The sequence below is a fragment of the Pipra filicauda genome, unplaced genomic scaffold (genome assembly GCF_003945595.2).
Source record: "Pipra filicauda isolate LSUMZ 115617 unplaced genomic scaffold, ASM394559v2 scaffold65_size3143899_pilon, whole genome shotgun sequence".
NCBI classification, from domain to species: Eukaryota; Metazoa; Chordata; class Aves; order Passeriformes; family Pipridae; genus Pipra; species Pipra filicauda.
The window spans coordinates 1,136,061-1,160,806 of NW_024104820.1; the positions used below are offsets into that span (position 1 = coordinate 1,136,061).

Sequence of the window (24,746 nt, forward strand, 5' to 3'; positions counted from 1 at the left end):
TCTCTGAATTCAGGCTTGTTCATAATAAATTAACAAAATGTAAGTTCCACAAAATTAGAAAATTGAGTTGTATAAATTGTTGAAATACAGAACTAGGTCTTCCAGTTAACTACAGGTACTTAAAATATATAATTTGAACATTTCCCTATTATGCTATATTATGCATGAAACTGCTTATGTAATTCTTAAGACATGGCTAACAAAGGTGATTTACATAATAAGGGTAGAACAAATGCCTGTTTATGTATATAGTCTGCAGCTCACTGAATAACATTCCAAAATATTATTTGTCTGAGCCTATTCTGACAAAATAAACGAACCTTTTGTTGAACATATTCTTTCACTTTAAGCTTTAATCAGCATGTGGTTAATTCTCCAAGGAGGTGCTTACCACAACAAAAGTAATAAAGAAAAATTGTCCTGAACAGTATGACATCTAGTTCATACACAGGCTATCCTATCCAGAGTTGTTTAATAGGAAGAAAAGTATCCAAGATTTTTATAATCTTAATATTGACATTTATTTAACCATAATCATTCCTATTTGTTCCTTGTGAATGAAGTTCTGCACAAGAAGTTTTCTGTTTCTTTGGTTTTCTTCCTCTCTTGACTTTTCAAAATAAGGAATGGCTAGTATTTCTATTAGAATCTGTATTTGCAAATACATTGCTCTTTTTCTGATACTGTATCGTGCTATATTTTGTTTGCAGAGTAAAGCACTGCCTTCCACAGGCAGGGCATTATCAAACCTTAGAATTTTTTTCTACACAGATCAAGTCACTTAAATTGTCTAGCAGAAATGAGATTGTAAACTCTCAAGAGCCTGGCAGTGAGGCAAATACATGATGCTGCTGAGATATTTTATGAAGAAAATGAAGATAAAAGAACTAACATATTTTAAAAAAATTGTGAACCACTTTGATATTCATCCATCCCAAAATAAAACCTTCACTAATTTTTTTCATACGGGAGAAAACCAGTGTATTTGAATGATAGTAGATCCTTCTCAACTATGGTTCATAATAGCACTAAGAGGCCCTAAATGGAAGTAATACTCTGAGTTGGTATAACTATTCATATATTCAAATTCTAGCTATAATACAAAACTGTTGTCCACAAACCATGAGAAAATAACTTTATTCAGACACTGTGCTCAGACAACAAATAGATAGGAGCCGCTCTGATAGGTATAATGGTTTTCCTTTAGGGAAAAAATGAAAAAAATTGCCATGAGGGTCATACATGATAAATTTGATCTTTCCTTTTCACATTTTTCTTTCCTTTGAAAAACACATCGTTCTTTGCATGATTATGCTGCACCCATTTCTTTTCTACTGTTTTTTTTTGGAATTAAGTAAAAACGTACAACTATTGTAATAATTTGAAAAGGAAAATATTTCAGTTTTTGTAACTGTGATACATATTGAAATATGAAATGCCACAATTTTCCTTTCCCTCTGAAAATAAAAACATAGATATATTTGTGTAATAGCATACCTCCATCAATGCATTCTGGGGTGAAAGAAATATCATCTAGAGCAAATTCTGTGGGTTCACTCCACCCCACTTCAGCTTCAAAGGCAACTCTGAAACGGCTGTTACTGGAGAGGACTACACTTGCATACATCCATTTGTTTTCTTCGTTTCTATTAGAAGACCACATAAGAATATCCATTCCATGTTCTTCAACTGTATATACCTGTTGATGACAAAACCCAAGAGATGCAACTGAATCAGCATTAAGCAACAGGAAAGCAGGGAACTAGAGGAACACAGCCCAGCAGTGCAGCTCCTGCCTGGATAGTACTTAGATATGGTTGAAATCCACATCCTATTGGTGATGACCAGATGTTACTGAATAATTTTGCCAATGCTAGTTCAGCTTCAAATAAAAAGCTGCTAAGAAAAGAAAATCAAAAGAACTGTTAATACAATCACTAATATGAAAACCTACAGACAATCTCAGCCTCATGTATAGAAGTTAATGAGTAAAGACTTAACCCCAAATTAATCTAAAAATTGAAGAAAAGACTGAAAAGGATCTTGAGCTATCCTTTCATCTCTAAAAGGTGACCTCCTTATAGTTGATAGATGGAATGAAGATTTTAGAGATAAAAATAAAAGGCTTAGCAACTAGGGATTGAAGGCTGTTATCTGGTACAAGAAATTTATGATAAAATGTTTCAGACAGTCACAGAAAATTATTGCAAATAATTAGCAATATTTAGCAAATATTTGCAAATATTTAGCAAAGCCATGAATAAAAATAAATAACATAATTAAATAGTGAAAACAGTAAGTAAGACAAAGAATGAAGTCACAATTACCCAAGAACTGATGAATTTATGCCAAGCACATGAAACTGAAGAATACAGAGTTAATTGCTCTTCCCACTCAAGTATTCAAAATCCTTATACAATCTAAACCAGGTCAAAAATAATGAAAAAGAACTGGAGTAAAGAAAATAGGCATACTCTAACCATTCCAGATGATAACTATTTCTTTAAGAGCCTGAATATTTTAATCATTATCCAGTGACCCATAGATTCATGTTGCCAACTGAATGTCCCAGTTCAATGATGGAACAGAAAACCTGAGGCTCTACTAATGATCTGTATAACTAAATAACCTTGATTCTCCCAGTCAACCTAGTAGGACAAATAAGATAAAAACCTAAATGGCACCATGAACCACATACTTTGTAGAACTTGATGTATTGATTAAAATATCTCTGATGCCTGATGCTCTTGAAAGTTATTTCATTTTTAGAGCAGGTGAGCATCAAGAATACTGATATACAATAATCCAAGTCAGAACCTAATTTAGTCAAGCCTGATATTTGATTAAAGAACTGTGTAACAGCAATATCTTGTACTCTCTCCCTGAAAGTACACATACTGCAGGGCTAAAAGGACAAGTGTCAAGAAGAAATAGCTGATTCAACCCATATAATAAAATTAAGAACTATTTGTAACATTATTCCAGGCTCTAAGGCCTTAATAAGTTGAAACCCTTGATTAGAATAACTCTACAAGTGAGGTTAGGACTAAGTTACAATGCCTGTGTGTCTCTACAACCATTCACTATTCTACCAGTCATGAAAGACAACAATCTTGATGATCTAGAATTTTACAGCACATAACAATTTTAGTGTGGTTTTAGCTATTACTGTATCATTCAGTATTAATTTCTCCTAAAAAATGAGATAATATCACTTTCAATATATCTTGTTGTTAAGTCTCGCAGCTGCACAAATACATGTTGGGAAAGTGGGAATAATCAAAAGCATTTGAAGATAATACTGGAATCTCTCTTACAGGACACTTAAAGATTGTCCTATTATTTAAAACCATATTTTTTTCCCACTTCTTTTGGTCAGATTAGTAGGAGAAGTTTATCATACTAAAAATTTCAAGGCACAATACTTGCTTGAACAGTTCTATGTACAGAGGAATTGCATCATGTCCATACAAAGCCTGGTCTTAGATGGAGCATGGAATCATTCTGTGTACATACAGATCAATCCCACAGCTCAAACTCGGTACAAACCATAAATCAACCAAGAAACCTGCTGTATATTTACTTGCCAATGTGTGTGGAATGGCAGAAAGTCAAACTGGGTTTTAAGTGTGACATTAGCTACTGTTCACATAGATGCAAAGAAGTTTATATCCTTGCCTTTCTTTTCCTTGAGATTTAATTTATATTTATCAAAGAGTAAGGATGTGCAGATATGTAATTATTATAGATTAATTTATATGTTGTGGTGATTTATGTGGCTCCGTGCTCAGTTAGACTAAAGTTTAAATTCGGTGTATGGTTTCTCGTAATAATCACACTGGTAATCTGAGGAAACTGATAGCATTTAGTGGAAATCACTAAACTGGTTCATTGGAAATCTCAGTTGAGCTCCCAGCTCTGCTCCATTTGTCATTCCACTACTGGCCAAAGTACTTCTGAATACTTTTACTTCAGTTCTCCAAGTCTTTATGTATCCATAACTATGCCAGGAATTGATCCATGTTCTTAAATGTCTTCTAAAAAATTTAGATGAATTTTTGAAAAGAATAATACGTGTTTGAAAATGCATGGTAAATCCAATGGAATTAAAGGAGAGTTCAGAAAAATGGGAAGCCCAAGGACTCTGTACCTTTAGCTGGGTACGGATCTTATTCTCTTAGAGATTGTGCCAAGTGAAAGTGAAGAAATAACTGTAAGATATAATACTATATTCTTTCCTGGGACTACCCATGTCACTGAGAGTTTGAAGCATCTTCTAGGTCAGGAAGTACATTAAGTGTATGCAGGATTTTTGCTGGCCTGCATAAAAATATACATCACATGAAAGGTAGAGCAAATTCTCATAGATAAGATCTCCCTAAGCCCTGGAAAGGTATAGCTGTGTGGCACTTAATAGCTCCAGAGACTACACTACCTCCTTGCACAGCGTCCCATGAATTGTGTACAAGCCAGCCTGATAGTGGAAACAATTTCAGATGTGACAGAGAAAAAAGCTAGCAAGATGAATCTCACTCTATGGTATGTAATGAAAAAACAAACAAACAAACAAACAAACAAACCACAATAAAACAAGCAATCAAAAAACCCCAACCAAACAAGTCGTAACAAAGTCCTATTGAACAAATCTGTATCAGTCTGGTAAGACTGTGCTCCAGACTAATACTGATCTAGCTGGTCTGCAGAGAACAACATTCTTCAGAAGATTCCATTACCCTGCCTCAAAATCATGAGTTAGTTCCAATTCTGAACAGAATGTCCTGTGTGTTAGAAACTTTCGAATCCTTCTTTCAACTTCTGTTTCATTCTGGGAATGGTGAAAGTGCATGTACTTTTGAAGGTCATGAAATATAAACTGCTATTTTCTACTTAGTCATCAGCAGCTACAACTCAGGTGGCTATCCTGTACCCCATCCTGATTTTCAAGATAATTATCTTCCTGATCTTGCCTGAATCTAGCGGTTGGCATGCTGGATGGTGCTATGTTCCACCTGAACTGCCTAATAACTGAGAAGCCAATGCAGATCTAAAGGGTGCCTAATAAGAGATGTATTCTCCTGTTGTTTACAACACATAGCCTTTAATTGCCAGCCAAGGAAGAAGGAAAATCTTGAAAAAGACAACCTGTATTTTCACTTCATTAGGCACCAGAGGCTTGAGTTAGCTGAGGAAACTTTCCACTGACTCCAATGAATAATGATGCTATGTTTTCTGCTTTACATCCTTAAAATCATGAACTTGAACTCCTCATGTTCCTTGGCAGTTATCATTGCACATTTTCCTTGGACCGAACCTACACCAGAGACTAGCTGAAATTGTTTCTCCAAAGTCCAAAAATCAGATTACAAAATTGTATCACATTTCACACTCACAATAGAGAAGCACTTAAAAAAATTACTTGCCTCTTTTCTCTTTATTTCTCTAAACCTTTGTTTAAAGTAACAAAAAATTTCATCTAAACATTAATTTGAAACAATAACAAATTATCTGTCCTATAATAAAATCCATTATACCTCAGTTTTGTTAGTATCAACAAATACCAAAGCAGAAAACTGATATATCAGTTATACTATCACATAGGGAATTAATTTTAGTTTTAATTCTCAACTGTATGAAAAACTTCCGAAATAAACGGGCAAAGAAAGAATGCTAAAGCATAATAAAAGCTGAATATTTTCAGTCTAACTGACAGATGATCAAAAAGATCTGCAATGGAAACAAAGAGATGTGAAAAACCCATTCATTCCTTGCTGAAACTGCTCTCCCACACCATTAAATGCAACTAAATAGTCATAATATGCAAAGAGAAATATGGGACTTTTTTTAGAAATTTACTTATGCATCATAATTCAGCAAAATTTGTTTGTACTGAGAGCTATTCTAGTTCAGAGCATATTAATTGATATATTAGACCAGCTATGTATTTAGTGCTGAATAACTTCCATCTCAAACGCTGTCACCACATACTTCTAAGGAAAACTAGTGGTTTTGTACTTAATAATTACTAAGCAATTTTTACTCCTGTTGGCAAATAGTTGACTGAAGTCCTGAAGCATTAGTATTCAGATCTCTTTGAAATAGCATCCATTCTATGTTAATTCAAAAGTTGCTGTAAACATTGTGTCCTTTTTAAAAATAATAATAATAATATTAACCTATGCTTTCAGTTTCTCTATGAACAAATTACAGAGTTTATGACAAAGGAATTGTGCAGTTGAAATGTGCACTATGAATATAGAAAAGAAGCGCTTCTAGTTCCTTTTTCTTCAGTGACTAGTTGCTTTTTAGGGTAAAAATAAGATTATTCCTATAACTTTACCTTATTTTGTGTAGTTCTACCACATCATCTTCCTATACCAATACAGTCTTCCTTTTTATCTTTCTTTTTTACGGGTCCCTCTACGTTATTTTAATCACACACCTCAGCACATCCTATCTGCAGTCCTTTTTTTTTAGTTCAGATTTGACCAGAGAGCTGTTTTTTAGATAAGAGCTATAACATCAGCTTTTGTACTGATGTTATTATATTCCAACACATTATTCAGACTTCCTATTACAGTTTGACTTCTTTCACCTCCAGTGCAAACTGAAAAAAAATCTTTACAGAGCTCTTACTTTAGAAGTTCTAGGCTGTTGACTTTACTGCTTTTTTGTTTGTTCTTTTTGGACTTTTTTTCTTTCTCACTTGAATGGTTGCAGGTAATTTATATTCTTGATTTAATATCAGCAAGAGTTGATGCTTAAATAGATTATTAGTTTGATAGAAAAGAGTAAAATGTCCATATGGGTAAATTGAGCCTGTGACAGGACGATATTCCTTGCTGAGTGCTTCAGTCTGTTGCGAATACTGTTACATGTTTCTACATAAAAAGTGCACGTTGCAAAACCATAAACAGAGAACTTTATTTGTGTGTGGAAGTAAGACAATTCTTTATGGACCTCTTTATGAAATTGAAGGCAATGAGAGTTAATTAAACTAGTCTGTTTAAAATTAAAAAGAAAAAAACCTAAAAAGCAGACTCTTTGTGACCATCCACCTACTAACTCACACATAGGCCACACACACCTACTTATTCAGAAACACTAAGTGTTCTGGGAAGCTTGGAAACATTCAGAAGCTCCTTCAAAAAGTCTCACTGTCAATCTTGCACACTGTAATGTCCAAGATACTTGAATTTAAACAAGTAGATAATAATAGATAATCTCGTAGTATTTAGCTATCAACAAATTAAAAAAAGCAATTTGTCTGCTTTTTACTGCTGCTTATACTAACTTCATGCAATACAGTGAGGTTTTTTTTTTGTTATTATTAATTGTTTACAGCAATACTCAGAGGATTCATAAACTAGGTACTAGAGATAAAATGGAGATGCAAATCCCATCCAGAAAAAAATACTTAAAAAAAAAGACAAAGGGTGAAATGAAAGTTAATATTATTCTTTGGCTGGGTATAAGGAGAAGTCTTCTCATGGTGGGTGGTTGATTAGTGACAGAGGTTGCCCATAGAATTTGAATAGTCTCCACTTATGTCCATTTTCAAAACTGGGTAAATTTCTGAGCCACCGGGCATGATCTTGTAGCTGACCCTACTTGGAGCAGAAGGTTGGACTGGAGACCTCCTGGGGCCCTTTCAGCCTAATTGAACTATAATCCCATGGACTGTGCTATGATTATCTTTTCCAGTGAAGAAAACAGTGGTACAAAATTCCTGACTTAATTTGAGGTTTAAGGCCACAAAGATATTCTTGTTAACTTTTAAAATAGACTATCTTAGTTCAGAAGTTAGCATGTGCACATTTTTCTATTCTGTCCAAATTAAAAAACAAACATAACCTGTATTTTCAAAGTCTAACGAACCACCACAGACAGGAGTCTTGCCCAGTCCACTTAACAAGGAACTGTGTAATATATTTATTCAGCGAGTCCCATGAAATGAATTTTTTGCCAGGGGTTCACATCACTGCTTGAACTAGAGTACTTAATAACCAGAGGTACCCATTAAGGATGCTTGGGGAACAGCAAGATCATGTTTTCATGGAAGTTTGAGCTATAATTGTTAATACGGTAAAATACCTTATTTACAGTAGTTTTAATAAAACACCCTTTACACATGACTATATTAATATTTTTAAAACTTTCATATTAAACCACTAAACATTGGAAACCAGTTCTATTTTATGTAAATGAGTGAATTGTGCAGAGAGCTGTGCTGATATTGGGCAGGTTTAAGTATGGTAGTCAAATGTGCAATGTTAATTCTTACATATTTAACAAAAGGACTTCAAGTGGAACTAAAACTAAAGTAGAATTGTCACTCGATCTTGTCAACAAAAATTTTGTATATAGGTGTAACTGCAGTGAAGTTGTGATGAGGTATTGTTAACATGAATTCCTAAGATTTTGCTAATTCTAGACACAAAAATGCAAACAGTACTAAAGCAAATATTATTATGATGTAGCACAAGTACTTTTTCTCTTACCTTTAAGACTCCTGTTTGCCTAGAAGCAAACATCCAGAACCAGAACCGCACCCTACAGACTCCAAGACTAGCTGGGAAGAATTTGGTGGTAGTTATCCTTGCTCTGTTTCCTTCCTTCTGGGCAGATGAGTTTACATACAAAAACCTCTGTCCTTTACCTTAATAAAAAGATAAAAAATATTTGGAGCTTTTCAATACTATTTTATGTTTCAGATTATAAGCATTTTTACACACATAGATGCTAACATTTTTTTAGTCTTTTTTTACCACTCACACGTATACCACACCTTGGTTGTATGGAGATCTTCCATGTTAATGCTTTGCATATTTCATAGGATAATAGAATAGTTTGGGTTGGAAGGACCCTTAAAATAATCTAGTTCCAATCCTCATGTCATGGGCAGGGATGCCACCTACTAGAGCAGGTTGCTCAAAGCCCTGTCCAACCTGTCCTTGAACATTCCAGGGATGGGGCATCCACAGCTTCTCTGGGCAACTTTTCCAAGTGCCTCATCACCTTCTGAGTAAAGAATTTCTTCCTAATTTATAATCAAAATATCTTCTCTTTGGTTTAAAACTGTTCCCTGGTTTTCTAGATGTCCTTGTGCTAGAAGAATCATAAAATAATCTGACAAGGATCATCAAAGTCCAGCTCCTGGTCCTGAGGAGGAAAACCCCAAGAGTCACACCATGTGCCTAAGAGCATTGATGAAATGCTTCTTGAACTCTGTCAGGCTTGGTGCTGTGACCACTTCCCTGGGGAGCCTGTTCCAGTGCTCAGCCACCCTCTGGGTGAAGAACCTTTTCCTAATATCCAACCTAAACCTCCCCTGACACAACTTCACGCTATTCCTTTGGGTCTTCTCACTGGTCACCAGACAGAAGACATGAAGCAATACAAGAAACATTTAAACCAATATGAGATTCCTCCACACAACATTGTGCCAATGCACTTAATACACAATAGATATAATATCACAGACTTATTTATATTGCTATAATGGCATGCATGCTCTGTACAATGAATTTATATGCTTAGTAACTAGACAAAATTAATTTGGAACAAGAAGGAATTGGATTTGGGTCAGTAATGGGCTGATAGATATTTTTGGACATTACAGGCCATCAGTATTTATGAGTTGCCAAGTATTCATCTTGGCAATTCTGACAAGAGATTTCTCTATAGCCAATGTGAATATTTCTTGCCGCGACAACTTACAAGTAAATTTACAAGTAAAATTTACAAGTAATTTACGAGTAAAATTACAACTCTGGGTAATTTTACAAACACGTTTGCTCTATGTTTGTTTTCCTTTTGCTTCACTTTTTATTAACTTTGTTTTTCTTACAATTGCTGGGTAATTTTACAGAAACAAAGAACTAATTAAATGACAGAAACTGAAATAGAAAATCACACAAAATCTTGAAAAGCCAAGGGCTAGTCGTTGTTTTCTCATCACATTACATCAAAGGAACAGCAAGAAAGCAAGTCAAATACTTATTTGCAAGGGACAGCCGTTTCTACCTCTACATCTCTGTTCTGTTCCTTTCCAAGAAGAATGAACTTTCACATTTACAGGCCGTAATAGCAACATAAACTAGTGTGGATATCTGCAAAAGCTGTGATTTATGGTAGATAAGCAGTTCCCTCATGATCAGGTGAGCAGTTCCTGTAGCAGGAAAAGGGAGGATAAATGGGTAGAACAGAAATGGTTACAGCCACCCACGATAAGACATCTCTGTTGATTTCATAAACATAAAGCACACAAAAAAAGAGTCAAGACCTGGAGATCGTGCTGCTCACAAATCCAAAACAAAACCAGTAGAGATTGTGATACTTCTAGATTGAATACTAATGATACTTTGCTGATCAGATGTAAATTAAGATAGGGTTTCCAACCATTAAGGCTTCTGGAAAGATAGCTAAGTACTTCTCAAATAGAGATTGGTATATTTGTGATGGAAATTAATATCCCATCCAGATATACTGTATAATGTAGAGAATATATTATTTAATATTTATGTAATACAATATATAATTATTGCTCAACTGTCTACATAACACAGATTACTGTAATTGCCTATAAATACATTTAATTCTTCTGATAATCAGTAGGCATTCTGGTAGCAGTCTATCAGCAACATCTTCAGTAGCACTTCAGTATTAAGATTTCTGGCAAGCCAATGCCGGGGAGGTAAATTAAAGCAAAGTAGAAACCTTAAGCATTTCATGCACATCCACGCACATCCACACACTTTGCTCCTCAGCCATTCTCTGAGGACCTACATATAATTGCATATTTTTTGAGAATTCATTAGGATGGTACCACACTCCAGGAAAAGTAGATTGTTTAAAATACTGACAAGGAGAAGAGTATTACTGTAGCTAGTTATACTTTTAAAAAATTCATGTTTTAATATCAGAAGCTGGCATTGTATAGATAAAATTTTTTATTGGAATAGAATGAAATTATTTCAGTTGGAAGAGACCTATAATGATCATCTAGTCCAACTGCCTGATCAATTCAGGGCTGACCAAATTAAAACATGTTGTTAAGGGCATTGTCCAAATGCCTCTTAAACACTGTCAGGCTTGGAGCACTGACCACCTCTAGGGAGTCTGTTCCAGTGTTTGACCTCCATATGTGTAGAGAAGTGCTTCCTAATGTCCAATCTGAACCTTTCCTATTGCAGCTTTGAACCATTCTGACGCATCAGCTGATCACACTGAGATTAGCTGTTACCTTGGCAGGTAGTTGGCTGTGTTTCTTTAATTTGGTGAATATTTAATTTTTCCAAAAATGATGTAGTACACATGGCAATACCTGGTGTGTGGTCAGTATGAGGACCCATTTGTCCCATGACAGCACTGTTGCTAATATTCCAGTCAAAATCATCATTAGGGTCTTGTGTTAATCCACATACACTTGTCCATTCTTGGTCTTGTGTTTCAAAGTTACAGCTTCCAGGAATATTTGTGTAGTAACCTGAAAATACAACCAGAAGTAAATTATCACCCCAGCTCCATGTAAAGGTGCTATAATGAACATACTGTGCGTGGTAATGAAAAGGATTCTGTATAGCTAACACTATGTTTCCCTGCATTCCGTGTATGGACATAAATATTATGTGGTAGTTAACGAGGAAAGAAAAGACTAATTCTTCACGAACACATATAAACTTTATTACAGATAAATGCCCATGTAACTCTTGATGACAAACAGAGGACTTCACCAAATTTAATTCTTATCCAAGGTGAATGGACAGAATGATTTCCAGTCAATTAGCTAGCAAAACTGGACTGCACTTCTGCAGTGGTATTTTTCATAAAGATATGTGGCTCGTCCTCGTGAATGTTATGCCTGAAGGCAGTTTTATGATGAAAGAGATGTTTTGGTGATTAGAACACCGACTAAGTTCAGGAGATGAGAATGCTCAGTGGGATTTTGCCAGTGTATATAGACATTCACTGTGATGGTTTAAAGAAGACAAAGCCAAACACTTCTCAGTGGTGCCCAGTGTCAGGACAAGAGGCAGTGGGTAAAAAATACAGGAAACACTTTTCAAGGTTAAGAAAAAAACTTTTTTAACCGTAAGGCAGATCAAACACTTACACAAGTTGCCCAGAGAAGTTATGGAGACTCCATTCTTGGAGATATCCAAACCCTGACTGGCAAAGCCCTGTGCAACCTATTGCAGTGAACTCTGTTTCAAGCACGGAGTTGAACTAGATGATCTCCAGAGGTGCCTTCCCACTTCAACTCTTCTGTGCTTTTGTTAGTACTATTCAAATGTACTGACCATCTGCACTGGCACTGCATTACAAGCATCATGGAAGCCTAATAAAGCCTAACCCCGACAACGAAGACCATCACATGCAAGTAGGGTAAAGAAGGGAACTCATTAATCAAAAAAACAAATACAGTTTTCTTGTACGTCTCTAACAAGATCAAAGTCCAAATTCATTTAGAATTTATACTAGTCATAATAGAATACCCGACTTCAGGATTTTTACCCTAATATATTAACAGTGCTTTCAGAAGGTAATTATTAGTAAATATTTATAAATAGTATTTTCTGGTTTGATAGTCATGTGACATATCTGTACCTCCTGGGTGCTTTATATTTTATGACTGAGCATAGCTTATTTAGAAGTCAACAGAAGAAGATTGTTCCATTTGTTGAAACAATTGCTTTTATTTCAATGATTCGAGCATACCTCCAGTTGGGTCATCAACACTGAGGCTTCTTATTAATCAAATCTGTGTGTATAATTGGCTGCAATTCATGAAAATTGAAACTACTTTCATGTGTGCTTTTTTTCAGCTCTGTCCTTTCACCAGGTAACTGAAAGAGAATGAAAATTTTGCAAGATTGCCTGGCTGGACTGAATGAAGCACAGAGTAAGCAACTTCCATGCCTTTATTTAAAACAAAAAAGTTCACCAGCCTACATGGATGCAGTTCATTTCATTCAGGTTCTGTTGTAAATCCTGTACAGAGGAATTGTTGCTGAGTAGATTATGGTCCATTTACTTCTTTGGAGTTACACTGGTATGCAACTATTGTAGAATGTGAAATAAGCTCAGACCTTGAGCTCAGTGCAAAGGAGAAAACCCAAGACAAATGTGGCCATAACCATTTGTGATGGTATAGGTTAGACTGTGAAGGGCTTTCTCTGTGCCTATTCTGCTCTCTTTTTTTGATTAAGTAGCTCCTGCTGTCTTTTCATTAAAAATGAGGTTTCCATATCTAGAAGGCATTATATGCCCATCAACATTGTTTATTCCCATCTATAAGATATATGCTCAGGGGAAAAGTGTATTTATCTAAATGTAAGGCATCATTTGTTGAAACTAAGATATAACAGATAGGGAAATAGTATACCTGAGGCTTATCTGAATATTCTGAATGCCAGATTACAGTATCTCTATGTTACTGATATTTTGACACTTCTGCACAAACAGCAAGGCTAAAGACTGATGAAAATATTTTGATGTAGCTGCAACATTTCCATCTACAATAAAATAATATTTCACTCTACTTATTTAAAGTGAGTATCTTCTTCCCTTGGAAAAGCTTTTCTTTAGTATAGCAAGGACTGAGTTGCTTTGCTGATGAAAATATTTTGATGTAGCTGCAACATTTCCATCTACAATAAAATAATATTTCACTCTACTTATTTAAAGTGAGTATCTTCTTCCCTTGGAAAAGCTTTTCTTTAGTATAGCAAGGACTGAGTTGCTTTGCTGTGATTTAAGGTCATTTATGGCCTGAAATATTTCTGTCTATTATCTGACCAAGAAGACAGAATTTATGCTATCACAGTCCTTTCAGAAAAAAAAGAACAATGCTCTCCCCCAATGAAGTTACTATATCCTTTAACAATATAGTGCCTCCACGGTGTTTTGAATACCTTTACCAAGCAGTTCACTTCAGACACAATTCAGATTTACTATGTGTCTGTTAGGCCTGAAAAATTTTATAAGGGTGAGTTTACAGAATATTTTGCTGCATTTACTTTGCCTAACTCCTGAAAAAAATTAATATTGTATACAACAAATCAGATTAGATGTTTAAAATATATCTTTTCCTGGAATCTACTTTTAAATGGCTAGTATTTTAAAGTCGTGATTCAATGTAGATCCATTTCCATGATTGTGATTCACAAAATTCTCCGCAACACAGAGCACTTCAAGAGGTAGAAACCAGAAACAGTGACACCAGCTTCAGCATACGTACTTCAGAACTGTTATTTACTTTTATGAAAGGGAGAAACTCCAAGTTAAATCTCCTATAGGGACATCTAGCATGTATCCCAGTAAGCGTAAGTCTGTAAGTCTGCAAGTCTGCTGCCTGGCTAAAACAATATTATTTCCATTGCCCAACAAAGGGACATTGTTTTTGTGATCCTGTCCAGTCAAAGCATATAGCAACCCTATGCAAGTGAAAAGGCCTTTGATTTTCAAGGGATCACCAAGTATTTCTTGATTTCAATGAAGTCCTTTTACTTCCACACAAGATGAACATTGAATTAATTTGTTTAATGTATTTACTTTATCTATCAAGGTTACTTTTGATTATATCTGAATTATAGCAGAATTTGGCCCTTCAGCTCACAGATTAACAACTAGATTGATTACTGAACAGTATGTACAGACTACTAACTCTTCCTGCTCCAAATGCCCGGTCCAGACAGTAACTGTAACTAAACAAAGACACGGAGCAGGAACAAAGGCATAATGTTTTACTTTTTCTGAGTTTCAAGCCTGAATTGGAAAGCCTATGAACTTGATCCAGATTTTAAAATTGAGTTGTGTCCTGCCGTCTCAATCAGCCTTAGCAAAGAATGCCTACAGACAAAAATTGTCTCAGTATTCACTAGGACTTCAAAAAACATAAACAGACTGGACTTTTTCCAACTGTTCTGTAATGAAGAAATGGCAACCTGCTTGCAATCACCTTCTGAGCAAATCATCTGTGTAAACTCACCTAAGCTATGCTACAACATTTAGAGCTATAATTGTAACTGGAGATTACATTAACACACAAAGAGATACTTACTGCAGTCAGCTTCATCAGATGAGTCTTCACAGTCTGGTTTATAGTCACAGATGAACTGAGACTCTATGCAATTCTCATTCCCACACACAAAATCAGTGAAGGCAGGGCATTCCCTGGGATTCTCTCCAACTGAAACCAATAGGACATTTAAATCAATATTGTGATTAAATCAAAGGATTTTTTTTTTATATGTTTAGCCATTAAATGTCATGACTTTAGGGATGTGTCTGCTTCCAACAGATGTTATTTGGTCTCACTCTTTTAATGTCTAGACTACTGTATTGGCCTTGCCCAAAGCTTCAAGGATAGAATATTTTGCCTTGATGAAAATTCAGTTTGGCATCAACATAACTGTATCCCTAGTGTATTGTGGACATTCCATAAAAAAGTGTTCCATGAGCTGTTGAAAAGTAGACAGGCTAAAGGCTTTATTCTGCTCATAATTATAGTACATTGTTTGGAAAATAAGAACATTTTAAACTGAGAAAATCACTGTTATACACATTTGCTTAATGCATAAACTTTCAAAGCCATTATAAGACACAACTTTTTTGGAAGAGTTTAGAGATACTTCTGCTCTGATTGTGAAATTCCTCTTATGGTATTGAATATACAGATCTTTTTTACAACAGTTTTTGTTCATCTCTGAAAGTGAGTGAAAATCATCTCATAAAATGAGACTAACTTAGAAACTTGCACATAAAATGTTAGGGTCAAATCCAAAGAATGCTGAGATTCAACCACCCCGAAACTATCAGACTATAAAGAAACTTACATAAGTTGTTCTTTAGTTCAATGCTGTTAAGTTATTTTTAACTTATTTTTTAACTGATTTTAAACTTTTTTCAACTTATTCAAGTTATTTTTTAGTTGCACTGTGTGCGTAATTTCAACTAACACTAATTGAAACAGTTCTGATGATCCCAAACACAACATTTCAAATGCACTCCTGTTAACCTTAGATTAACCTTTCAGTCTAGAGCTTCATGTTGTGCAAAAAGACATTTAGGAAAATTTATTTTTACTCTATTCATTGTAATGTGTTTCATTTTTTCCTTCAAACATGACTAAAATATAAAACATTTTTAAACACAGCCTGACCAGAACACCATGATATTTACATTTGTGCAGGCCCATATTTCCAGAGGAAAAGTTATTGTTTCAGGGTTTTAATCTCAAACAGTGGTACTTACTGAATTTTACAGACTGAGGAAGTGCATTTTCATTGAAGTAGAATAGAAAATGATGACTAAACTTTTGGGTTAGTTTCAACATGTAGACAAGGTAATATTAAATTGAGTGGCAATACAATGTGAAAATGTAATCTAAATATTTAAAATAGTTCAAAACAAACAAACAAACAAACAAATGAAGCAGTGCTAATGTTGGTTACTTGCGGGAGCTTAAAATTAAAATTTTCCACTTTAAAATGCAAAGGTCTCTGTGCATTGATACGAATGAAATCTGTTTCTAAATTGATATCTATCTTGTTTTATTTTTACACTGTCAATTTGATCTGACTGGTGTCAGGGAATCCACAGCATTGCTGTGAATGCCCTAAATACAAGGAAAGCTATGGCTGCTTTTTACACATAATTCATGTGACAGTGAGCCCTTAGCAGAGAAGCAGACTCTTGAGAAAAAAATGAGTGAAGCATTTGTGATGGTTAAGGTAGTTTTTCAGACATCTCCAAAATGATATGATAAAACCTGACTGAAGATAAACCAAAAATTCATTAATATGGCTTATCCTAAATTCTAGAAAACCACATAATAATGGAGGTTGGAAGAGACCTCTCAAGACCTCACTAGTCCAACCCACTGCTCTAGCAGGTTGTACAGGACCATGTTGAGTTGGGTTTTGGATATATCAATAGATGGACACTCAACAACCTCTCTGAACAAGCAGTGCTTCTCTTGGGTGACCCTCACAGTAAAAGTGGTTTATTGTGTTCGCATGAAATTTCCCTTTTTTTTTTTTAATTTGCACCCATTGCCTTCTGTCAGTAGACACTTGTGAGAAGAGTCTGACTTCCTCATCTCCCTTCCTTCCTATGCACTGGAAATGATGCGCTGGAAAATTAAATTACTTAAGTCACTCAGTGGCTTAAATAATGACAGAAACTAGGTAATGGCAGAGCCACTAGCATACAATAATTTTCAAATCTTATTTCACTGCAAACGAAAGGGGAACAACATCTGAAAATCCATGGTTTTGTGACTGATAATATTCCACACCTCTACCTTGATAGAGTAACATTATGTCGTTACATTATGATTTATATTTAGCGTTTAATTACAGTTGGTTTTTTTTAATAAGCTACTTTATAGTACTTTAAACATATCATGTACCAACATTTATGAATATTTTCATCTCTTTGGTTATCCTAAGATAAAACTTGATCCATACACAGACATAATGAAAACATTTATCTCGACAGGTGTGAATGCCATAAAACCCAAACACAGATTCACATATCTGTGAATTTTATCCTTTTGGAGTAAGACCTTGTTTATATGTAATTTTTAAGGATATCAGGTCATGCTTATGGCAATAATGGACTTTCTGCCACAGCCTTTGGCAGAGAGAAATAAAATCCCTCTTCAAATTAACATATTGGCATTAACATAGCACAGTCAAACCAAATATTCTAAACTTCTATTCAGAATTCTGGCATAAAAAATCAACTTTTCAGAGTACGCTCATTCTGACCAAAGCTTCTACACCAGCTAAGATCTAAATCAAAACAATAGCATGCATTGGATGATGGTTGATTATATATAGCATATAATATTACATTTTTTTCCCACTACTCTCGATCACAACATTCCATGAAATCCAAACATACAGAAAAACTGTTCTAAGCAGAAAAAAGGCATGAGAAAATATGGCAAATTTTCTTTCTTGCCTCTTCTTGCAACAGCTCAAGAGTCCTATAAGGAAAAAAATTATCTACTGTTAAATACACTCTAAACAAATTAAGACAAAGATTACAGTGAGGAAAAAAAATTATCAGTTGTACTTTGCTTGCTGTGTTACTCTGCACTTATCTTTGAGCAACTACAACATTACAATGGATGAGTGAGCTACAGCAAGCAAAAGAATGAGCTGACGCCATGTATGAAAATATCAGATGTATGAAACAGAGAAATATGTACAAACATGGATTTGTCACAAAATAGAAATAAGAGGAATTACAGGGAGTGTGGATATGCAGCAGGTCAAAAGACCTCAATTTGTTCTTTTCCCAGAAAAAAACAATATAGGTAACAAAAAAACTCACTGTAAACCAAAATAAAATACAGAATATAAAACATAAACACAGAGAAGAATTTAATACCTTATAATAACTGAGATTTAGATCAACATAGAAATAAGTAGATCAACAAGAATCACTGGAGCAATTAAACCATTTATTTTCTCCTAGATAACTGGTCACAGCGCATATCCTTGTAAATAACTTTTTTCTGCTACAGTGAATACTTGGGTATTAGATTATTATAAATTCAAAAAAAATTAAAACAATTATTATGGCATAGAAAAATGATAATGGGTTATCGCACTCATTTCTTTGGTTTCCCTTTGGAACGGCAGCATTTCCCAAAAGCCAGGACAACCACTGGCAACTACCACAAGACATATTTTAGATGAAGTAGTAACTAATGACTGCATGATGTTTTGCAAATTCCTATGCCAAATGAAATGGCAGTACTTGAAAAGGAAAAAGCGTGCACAGGATATCACTTTTCAATTAAGTACAATTTTGTATTGATGCAGCAAAGAGCCATAAAATCTTCTAAGTAGTTTTTAAAAGACCAGTAGGACTGGCTTGGCTTCTGGATCACTAAACCCTACAAAATAAGCATGTTAATGATGGTTGCCATAGAACTTGCATTTACATACACCCACTTTCCTTTCTGCATATTTTGTTCCTGACAATGTAATTCTCAGAATACCACCAAAGATAAGATCTCTCCTAGTAAGAATACCTCTATGTGTTTGTATGTACATAGAAAGCAAGCAAGATATAGATGCACATCATGCATACCACAAATAAATTGTAACTCTATTGCCAATACAGACAAAAGTCTTCTCTTGTGGCCCATTTGAAATACGTGGAGTTAAGAAATCTACCATCAGATAGGAAGAGTAAGCAATATGTGAAGTAAATATAAAAATTAAGAGACTTTAATTTTATACTGGAAATTACAACCACATGCTAGCAAACAAAGTATCTTCAGAGTCAGTAACTCTTCTTCAAAAGTTTCCCATGAGACAAACAGAAGCTTAAAAAGCCACAGCTGTTTCTTCATGAAAAATGAGGTAAAAGTTATAACTTGTTTCTTTCTCTTATTCAAAATATGTGGCAAATGGTGGTGAAGAAATATTTTGATTAAGCTCATACAATTTTTACATAATCTCAAACAGAAATAGTAACCCTAGAGTGTTACAGGTGTGTAAATGACTTCTCTACAGTGCAATAAAAACTAGAGAATTCTGTGATTTTCAAGCTGCTACCATATTTCTCTTTTTTTCCCTTTTTTAATCTTTTCAAAGGAGATTATCAAATGCAATTAATTCCCTGAATCCAGACTATATAATATTGGCCTCTTCAGTAAAAATGAGTTTATATTTTTCATGCATTTTTTGAAAGTCTTAATATTCAATGCTGTTTAAGCACTTTTGCATAACGTGACTTGTGCAGGAGCTCATGTCTTCTTCCCCCAGTGTAACTGTGGCAGCCCTGGCAAGCTGAGTTGAGGGAGCCTGTATTTCTTTCAAATCTCTCCTGAGAATTCTGCCTTCCCCCCTTCATACAGTGGCATTCAGGATGTCCTCTGGAAGGCAGCTGTGACTGATTTTCACATTGCCAAAAGGGAGATTATTTCTTGTCTAGAACCGAATTGTGCATATCTGTGTCCTCTGTTGAGTGTAATGAGATCTGAGTTCAGTAAAATTTTCCCTCAAACGATAAAGTACATTGATGTTGATCTATGTTACACTAAAGTTAAGTTAAAGCTACCAAAAGATCTAGACTTCTTAAAATGAGCTTTCTTTCTCTGTAATGGAGATTCAACATGTATCAGCAATTTTTAAACTGACAGTTCACAATGAAATTGAAGAATAATTTCCTTCTAAAGGCAAAATCCAAATATTAGACTAACAATTAAGGATTTTAGCACTGATTTCAGCACATTTACTGAGAAGTTTAACCAAGTGAAGTGATTCCAGTGCCTCATGTCAAAATACCCTGACACTGACAAAAACTAGTGGAAGACATCATGAATCATTTAAATATTTTGAAGGGATAAAAAAAAGAAAATATCAAAAAACCCAAGTAACTGGATGTACATTCTGTCTGAACACAAATCTATATCTTTTTCTGTCTGAATTCCCTTTCCTCTCACTTCAGGTCTAGGTTTGTACTGAATATTTCTGTTATAAGAGTTTGAACTTTTCTCAAGTGTCTGAGGAGAAGGAACTAAACTCTCCACTAAATGTAAAGCTTTGCATGATACATAGCTGAGGATTCAAAGAAAACACTGGTTTGCTTTAAGAATAAAAAAGCTGGCCTACACACACACAAACAGTAGGATATTTTACTTATTGTATCTCTGATCTGCAAAGCTAGATGGAATTCTAATGAGAAAGGATTTCTCTGCTGAGACTTTCAAAGCTTTTTGTTTATGAGAGCATGGAAGTAAAGTCGTTCAAAGGATTTCAGTACCTTCACCTATGGTCTTTGCCATAAACAGTAGGTGAGAAGGAATACAAATATATGAGGAGAAAGGGAAAGAAAAAGTTTACTACTAAGCAAAGCAAGCTTTTCTGTATTTTAAACAAAATTTCTGTTCAGCTCAATTTGGTAAATCAAATTCCTATTAATAGATCATGGCATTTTTACTTTCCTTTCTTTTAAAAACTAGATATAATTGTAATGACACTATCTTATTTACTCTAAACCTTAGAAGAAAAGCTTGTAGAGTCTGTCAACCCACAGTCAACCACAAAGATGACTTTTTCTTATTCCTGGACTTGTATGACACCAAGTTCCCAGACTATGAAAAAGTTATATCAATTAACTAAATAACCAAAAGTTCTAGAAATTTCAGTTGAATTTTAATTTAGAGTTATGATTCTCTTATTTTTGTTTATCTTTCACTGTTAGTTTTCCAGGTGGTGCCCTGGGATGCCAAAATCAGTGCGTGTGATATGGCTGAGTAATGTATATGTCCATGTTTATACTCACTGTTGTGTATCTGAAATATAAGATTCCTTTTCTTCAAAATTACAAATGTAAAAAATTCAGACTACTGGCAACAGCATGTGTAACAAGTTGTGCTTTTGATTCGCTATTATATGACAGTGGGCCATCAGCTGGAAAAGCAAATCAATAATGCTTGAAATGCTCCTTAAGGATACCAGACCACAGCTTATTTCTGACAGATTTTTTAGAAGATGTTATCACGAAGTGTCATAAGTCTTAAAAATAAATTTATCATTAGGCATTATTTGGTATGACATTCATAGGTGTTTTACCTTTTCATTAAGGCAAAAGTGCAGGCATTTTTTTCTAGCCTGCAAATAACCTTATGTATGGCCAAAATCAATTATTAAAAAGCATAAGAAATGACCATATTAAACTCCATTTGAGCCACACAGTCTGTCACTAAAGATGTGTAAAAAATTATTGTACAAGAAGGTGAAAAAAATATCAATACCTCAATTAATTTAATATTAAGAATAAATTTTCTCTGGGTGTGATGTGACACCAGTATTTTTCAGATTTTTTATTGAAACTGTAAAATAAATTGTATCAGATTTGGAATTTAGTTTATTTTTATTATCAGTACATAGCTTACTCTTTCACAACCAATTCATAAGATCTCTTTATATCTTTGTTTTTTCTATCGCTGACAATATTTCCAAGAGCTCATATTTCCAATAAACCCACGGTTTTTTCTTGTCCTTTGCTTCCATAGAAATTAGTGAGACCTGAGGGAAACGAGCCTTGAAGTACAGGACCCCAGAAGCTCAGATCATAATAAATAAAGTTATCTGTAGAATTCTACTGACATAGGACCTGTTGATTAATTTATTTTTAAAAGCAAATAGTGAAAATAGTTTTTGTGTTTGGTTGACAATCCTCACATCACATAAGCTATGTAAATCACAGCTATGTAAGTGAAGAGCAGAGAATTTTGCAGAATTAATCCACCTCCATGCAGATACTTTTATGTTGTATAGAGCTTATTTCTGTAACACACTGTATGAAAGCAAGCTGAAGGAAAATACATGTACAATAAAATAAGTATTTAGATTTATTAAATGCCGCTATAACCACTGAATATTACCATATCTCAGAAAATAGATGTGATATTCCCAAGTTAAGAATATCACTCAAGTTACCTTTCTCTTCCCTTTTTACTGTCTTGAGTACATACTTTTTGCAAAGAGGCAACTATTTTATTGTTTTGACTGTAAACCGTGTTCCAGGAATTCAATGGCTTCCAAAAGGGCAGTCTGTAGGGAGGAGGCTATCACAAAATATTTGAAAGCTCTATAATTGCTCTAACATTCATTTCCAACACTATAATCTATCTGCTGGGAAGCATCTAAGTATTCATTTTTTTCCCCATGCAATATAAGGCTTTCTCATTTCAATTCCATTCTGTTTATTTAAAACCTGTCATTAGAGTTTTAATTATTTTCAATTATCTTCTAGGTTTTTCATTTCATGGTGTCTTCCACTGTTTATGTAATTAACATGTCCAGAATACCCCTAATATTGTATAAGATTTTACTTTAGCATTATAAGTTCCAGTGGAAAATACAAACGTGGACTCAGTTACCCTAGAGGACTCTGGCCATGTGTCTAGCTCAGCAATTCTGCACCTAAAAACACAGTTTATGGATAAGTGCTGTAAATCAAGTCATTTTGTTGATAAGAAGCCCCTTCTGGTTTGTATGCTACTCTTCTTCTTGAGTTTGCAACAGTAAGACTGTGTTTACTGTCTTTTAGCTTTTTTATAATAGACACAATAAAAATGTTCACCCTGTGCCGTAAAAAAAATGCAATCTGTACATGACATGCTTTTTCCATCCTGAATGCCCCAGGCTTGGCTCAGATGGGAAATGTTATTTTTGAGAAACTGGCAAAATGTATTTTGCTTGTTTGTTTTACAAAGGTAAACAATCAATAACAACAAGAATGAGAAAGGTCAGACCAGGCTTCTTCATGTCGTCATGCCAACAGGAAGGTCAGCACACCAAAAGTCTCAAGAAAATTCAGTAAGCAGGTCTCAACTTGTGGAGTAGAAGGCAAAAAATCATATACAGAGTCGATGCGAAAGGCACTAAAGGCAATGAAATTGTGGTGGGGTGTGGGTTGGTTTTTCAGGTTTTGTTAGTTTGTTTTGTTTTTTTGACAGACATGCATTTGCACGGATGCACATAGATACAGTTAAAAAGCAAACACATGACAGGCCTCTGATCCTGCTGATAAGCAAAAGCATAAGCATAAACACATTCCCACAGGATACATACACCTAAACTTTTCTGATAACCCTGCTGTACCTAGCATACAGTACCAGAGATGCTGTAAGTGAACGATTCCTGATTGTATAAAGACTGTGCCTTATTAGAGTGCAAAAGCAATGATCACGCAAGCGACAGCTCTGTAAAGGATTAGCATCTTGGGTCTCCAACTTTCTCAAATCAATCTCAAAAAAATTTGTCTTTCATATTGAGCTTCAACTGCACATTTCAAACTTTTATGAAAAAAGCCTCCTCTGAATCATACATCTTCATAAACAATAATTTTCCTATACACAGGAATATTACTATGCTGAAGCTGTAAGTAAGTGAAAGTAGTGGGAGCATATGGTGCAACTGCTTTCCCAAAAGAGCTTCTTGTTGAAGCAGTGCAGTAAAACAAATAGTTGCTATAAAGTGATAAACCAGGTTACTTTTTGAACTGTTTCACCACAAAGGTATTTTAATGCAACACTGGTTATAAAACACTGTTAACATTCAGATTTGTAGGGCCATAGACTAAAAGCAATGTAAATTTCAGCAATCTTAGCATTTTAAGAGATTTAAGATCCTTCATATAACAACTTTCCAAAACCCTGTTGAAACAATTTCCTTTCTTGAAATGACAATTCTGTGGAATATTTCCAGTCGTGTTTATATAAGGTCCTTTTTCAGGTTATTATATAATGTATGGAATTAAGAAGAAATATTTTTACATTACATGAAGATACGTTGACAGCATCTTTATGAACTTAACAGAGCTATTACTTCTTCCTTAAAAAAAGAAATCCTAGGGTTTTTTTATTTGCTGAATGTCTTATGAATCTGACTGTGAAATGAAGTGTCTAAATTGTTGTAGCCCCAAAATGGGATAGAATCCCAGAAATGTAGTTTAAATAGACCCCACTGGTATGAATTAATACATGTGAACACAGCTGGCAACAAATTGCAAGAGAGATCATCATCCACTTTGTTATTCCAGATGATAGAGGGATATTGACCTACCATCTCCTACCAGGGCATCCTTACTTCTCTACCCTTGTCCTTCAGAGAACAATCACACGCACAGCATGTGATGTTATAAAAAGCACAAGAGGATGGCTAATGCTCACGTGCTTGGAAGAGCTTTTAAGAGTACATCTGCCTTAC

General features: G+C 34.7%; 1 protein-coding gene across 1 annotated transcript in view; it reads right to left on the reverse strand.

Annotated features, from left to right (window-relative positions):
* MALRD1 (MAM and LDL receptor class A domain containing 1) overlaps positions 1-24,746 on the reverse strand; it is a 242,574-nt gene that overhangs the window by 63,647 nt on the left and 154,181 nt on the right. The window contains exons 30-33 of the mRNA XM_039388522.1: positions 15,062-15,190; positions 11,324-11,485; positions 8,499-8,656; positions 1,498-1,699 (exon numbers count right to left, since the gene is read on the reverse strand). Of these exons, the coding sequence (XP_039244456.1) occupies positions 1,498-1,699; positions 8,499-8,656; positions 11,324-11,485; positions 15,062-15,190 (651 nt within the window). The remainder of the gene's footprint in view (positions 1-1,497; positions 1,700-8,498; positions 8,657-11,323; positions 11,486-15,061; positions 15,191-24,746) is intronic.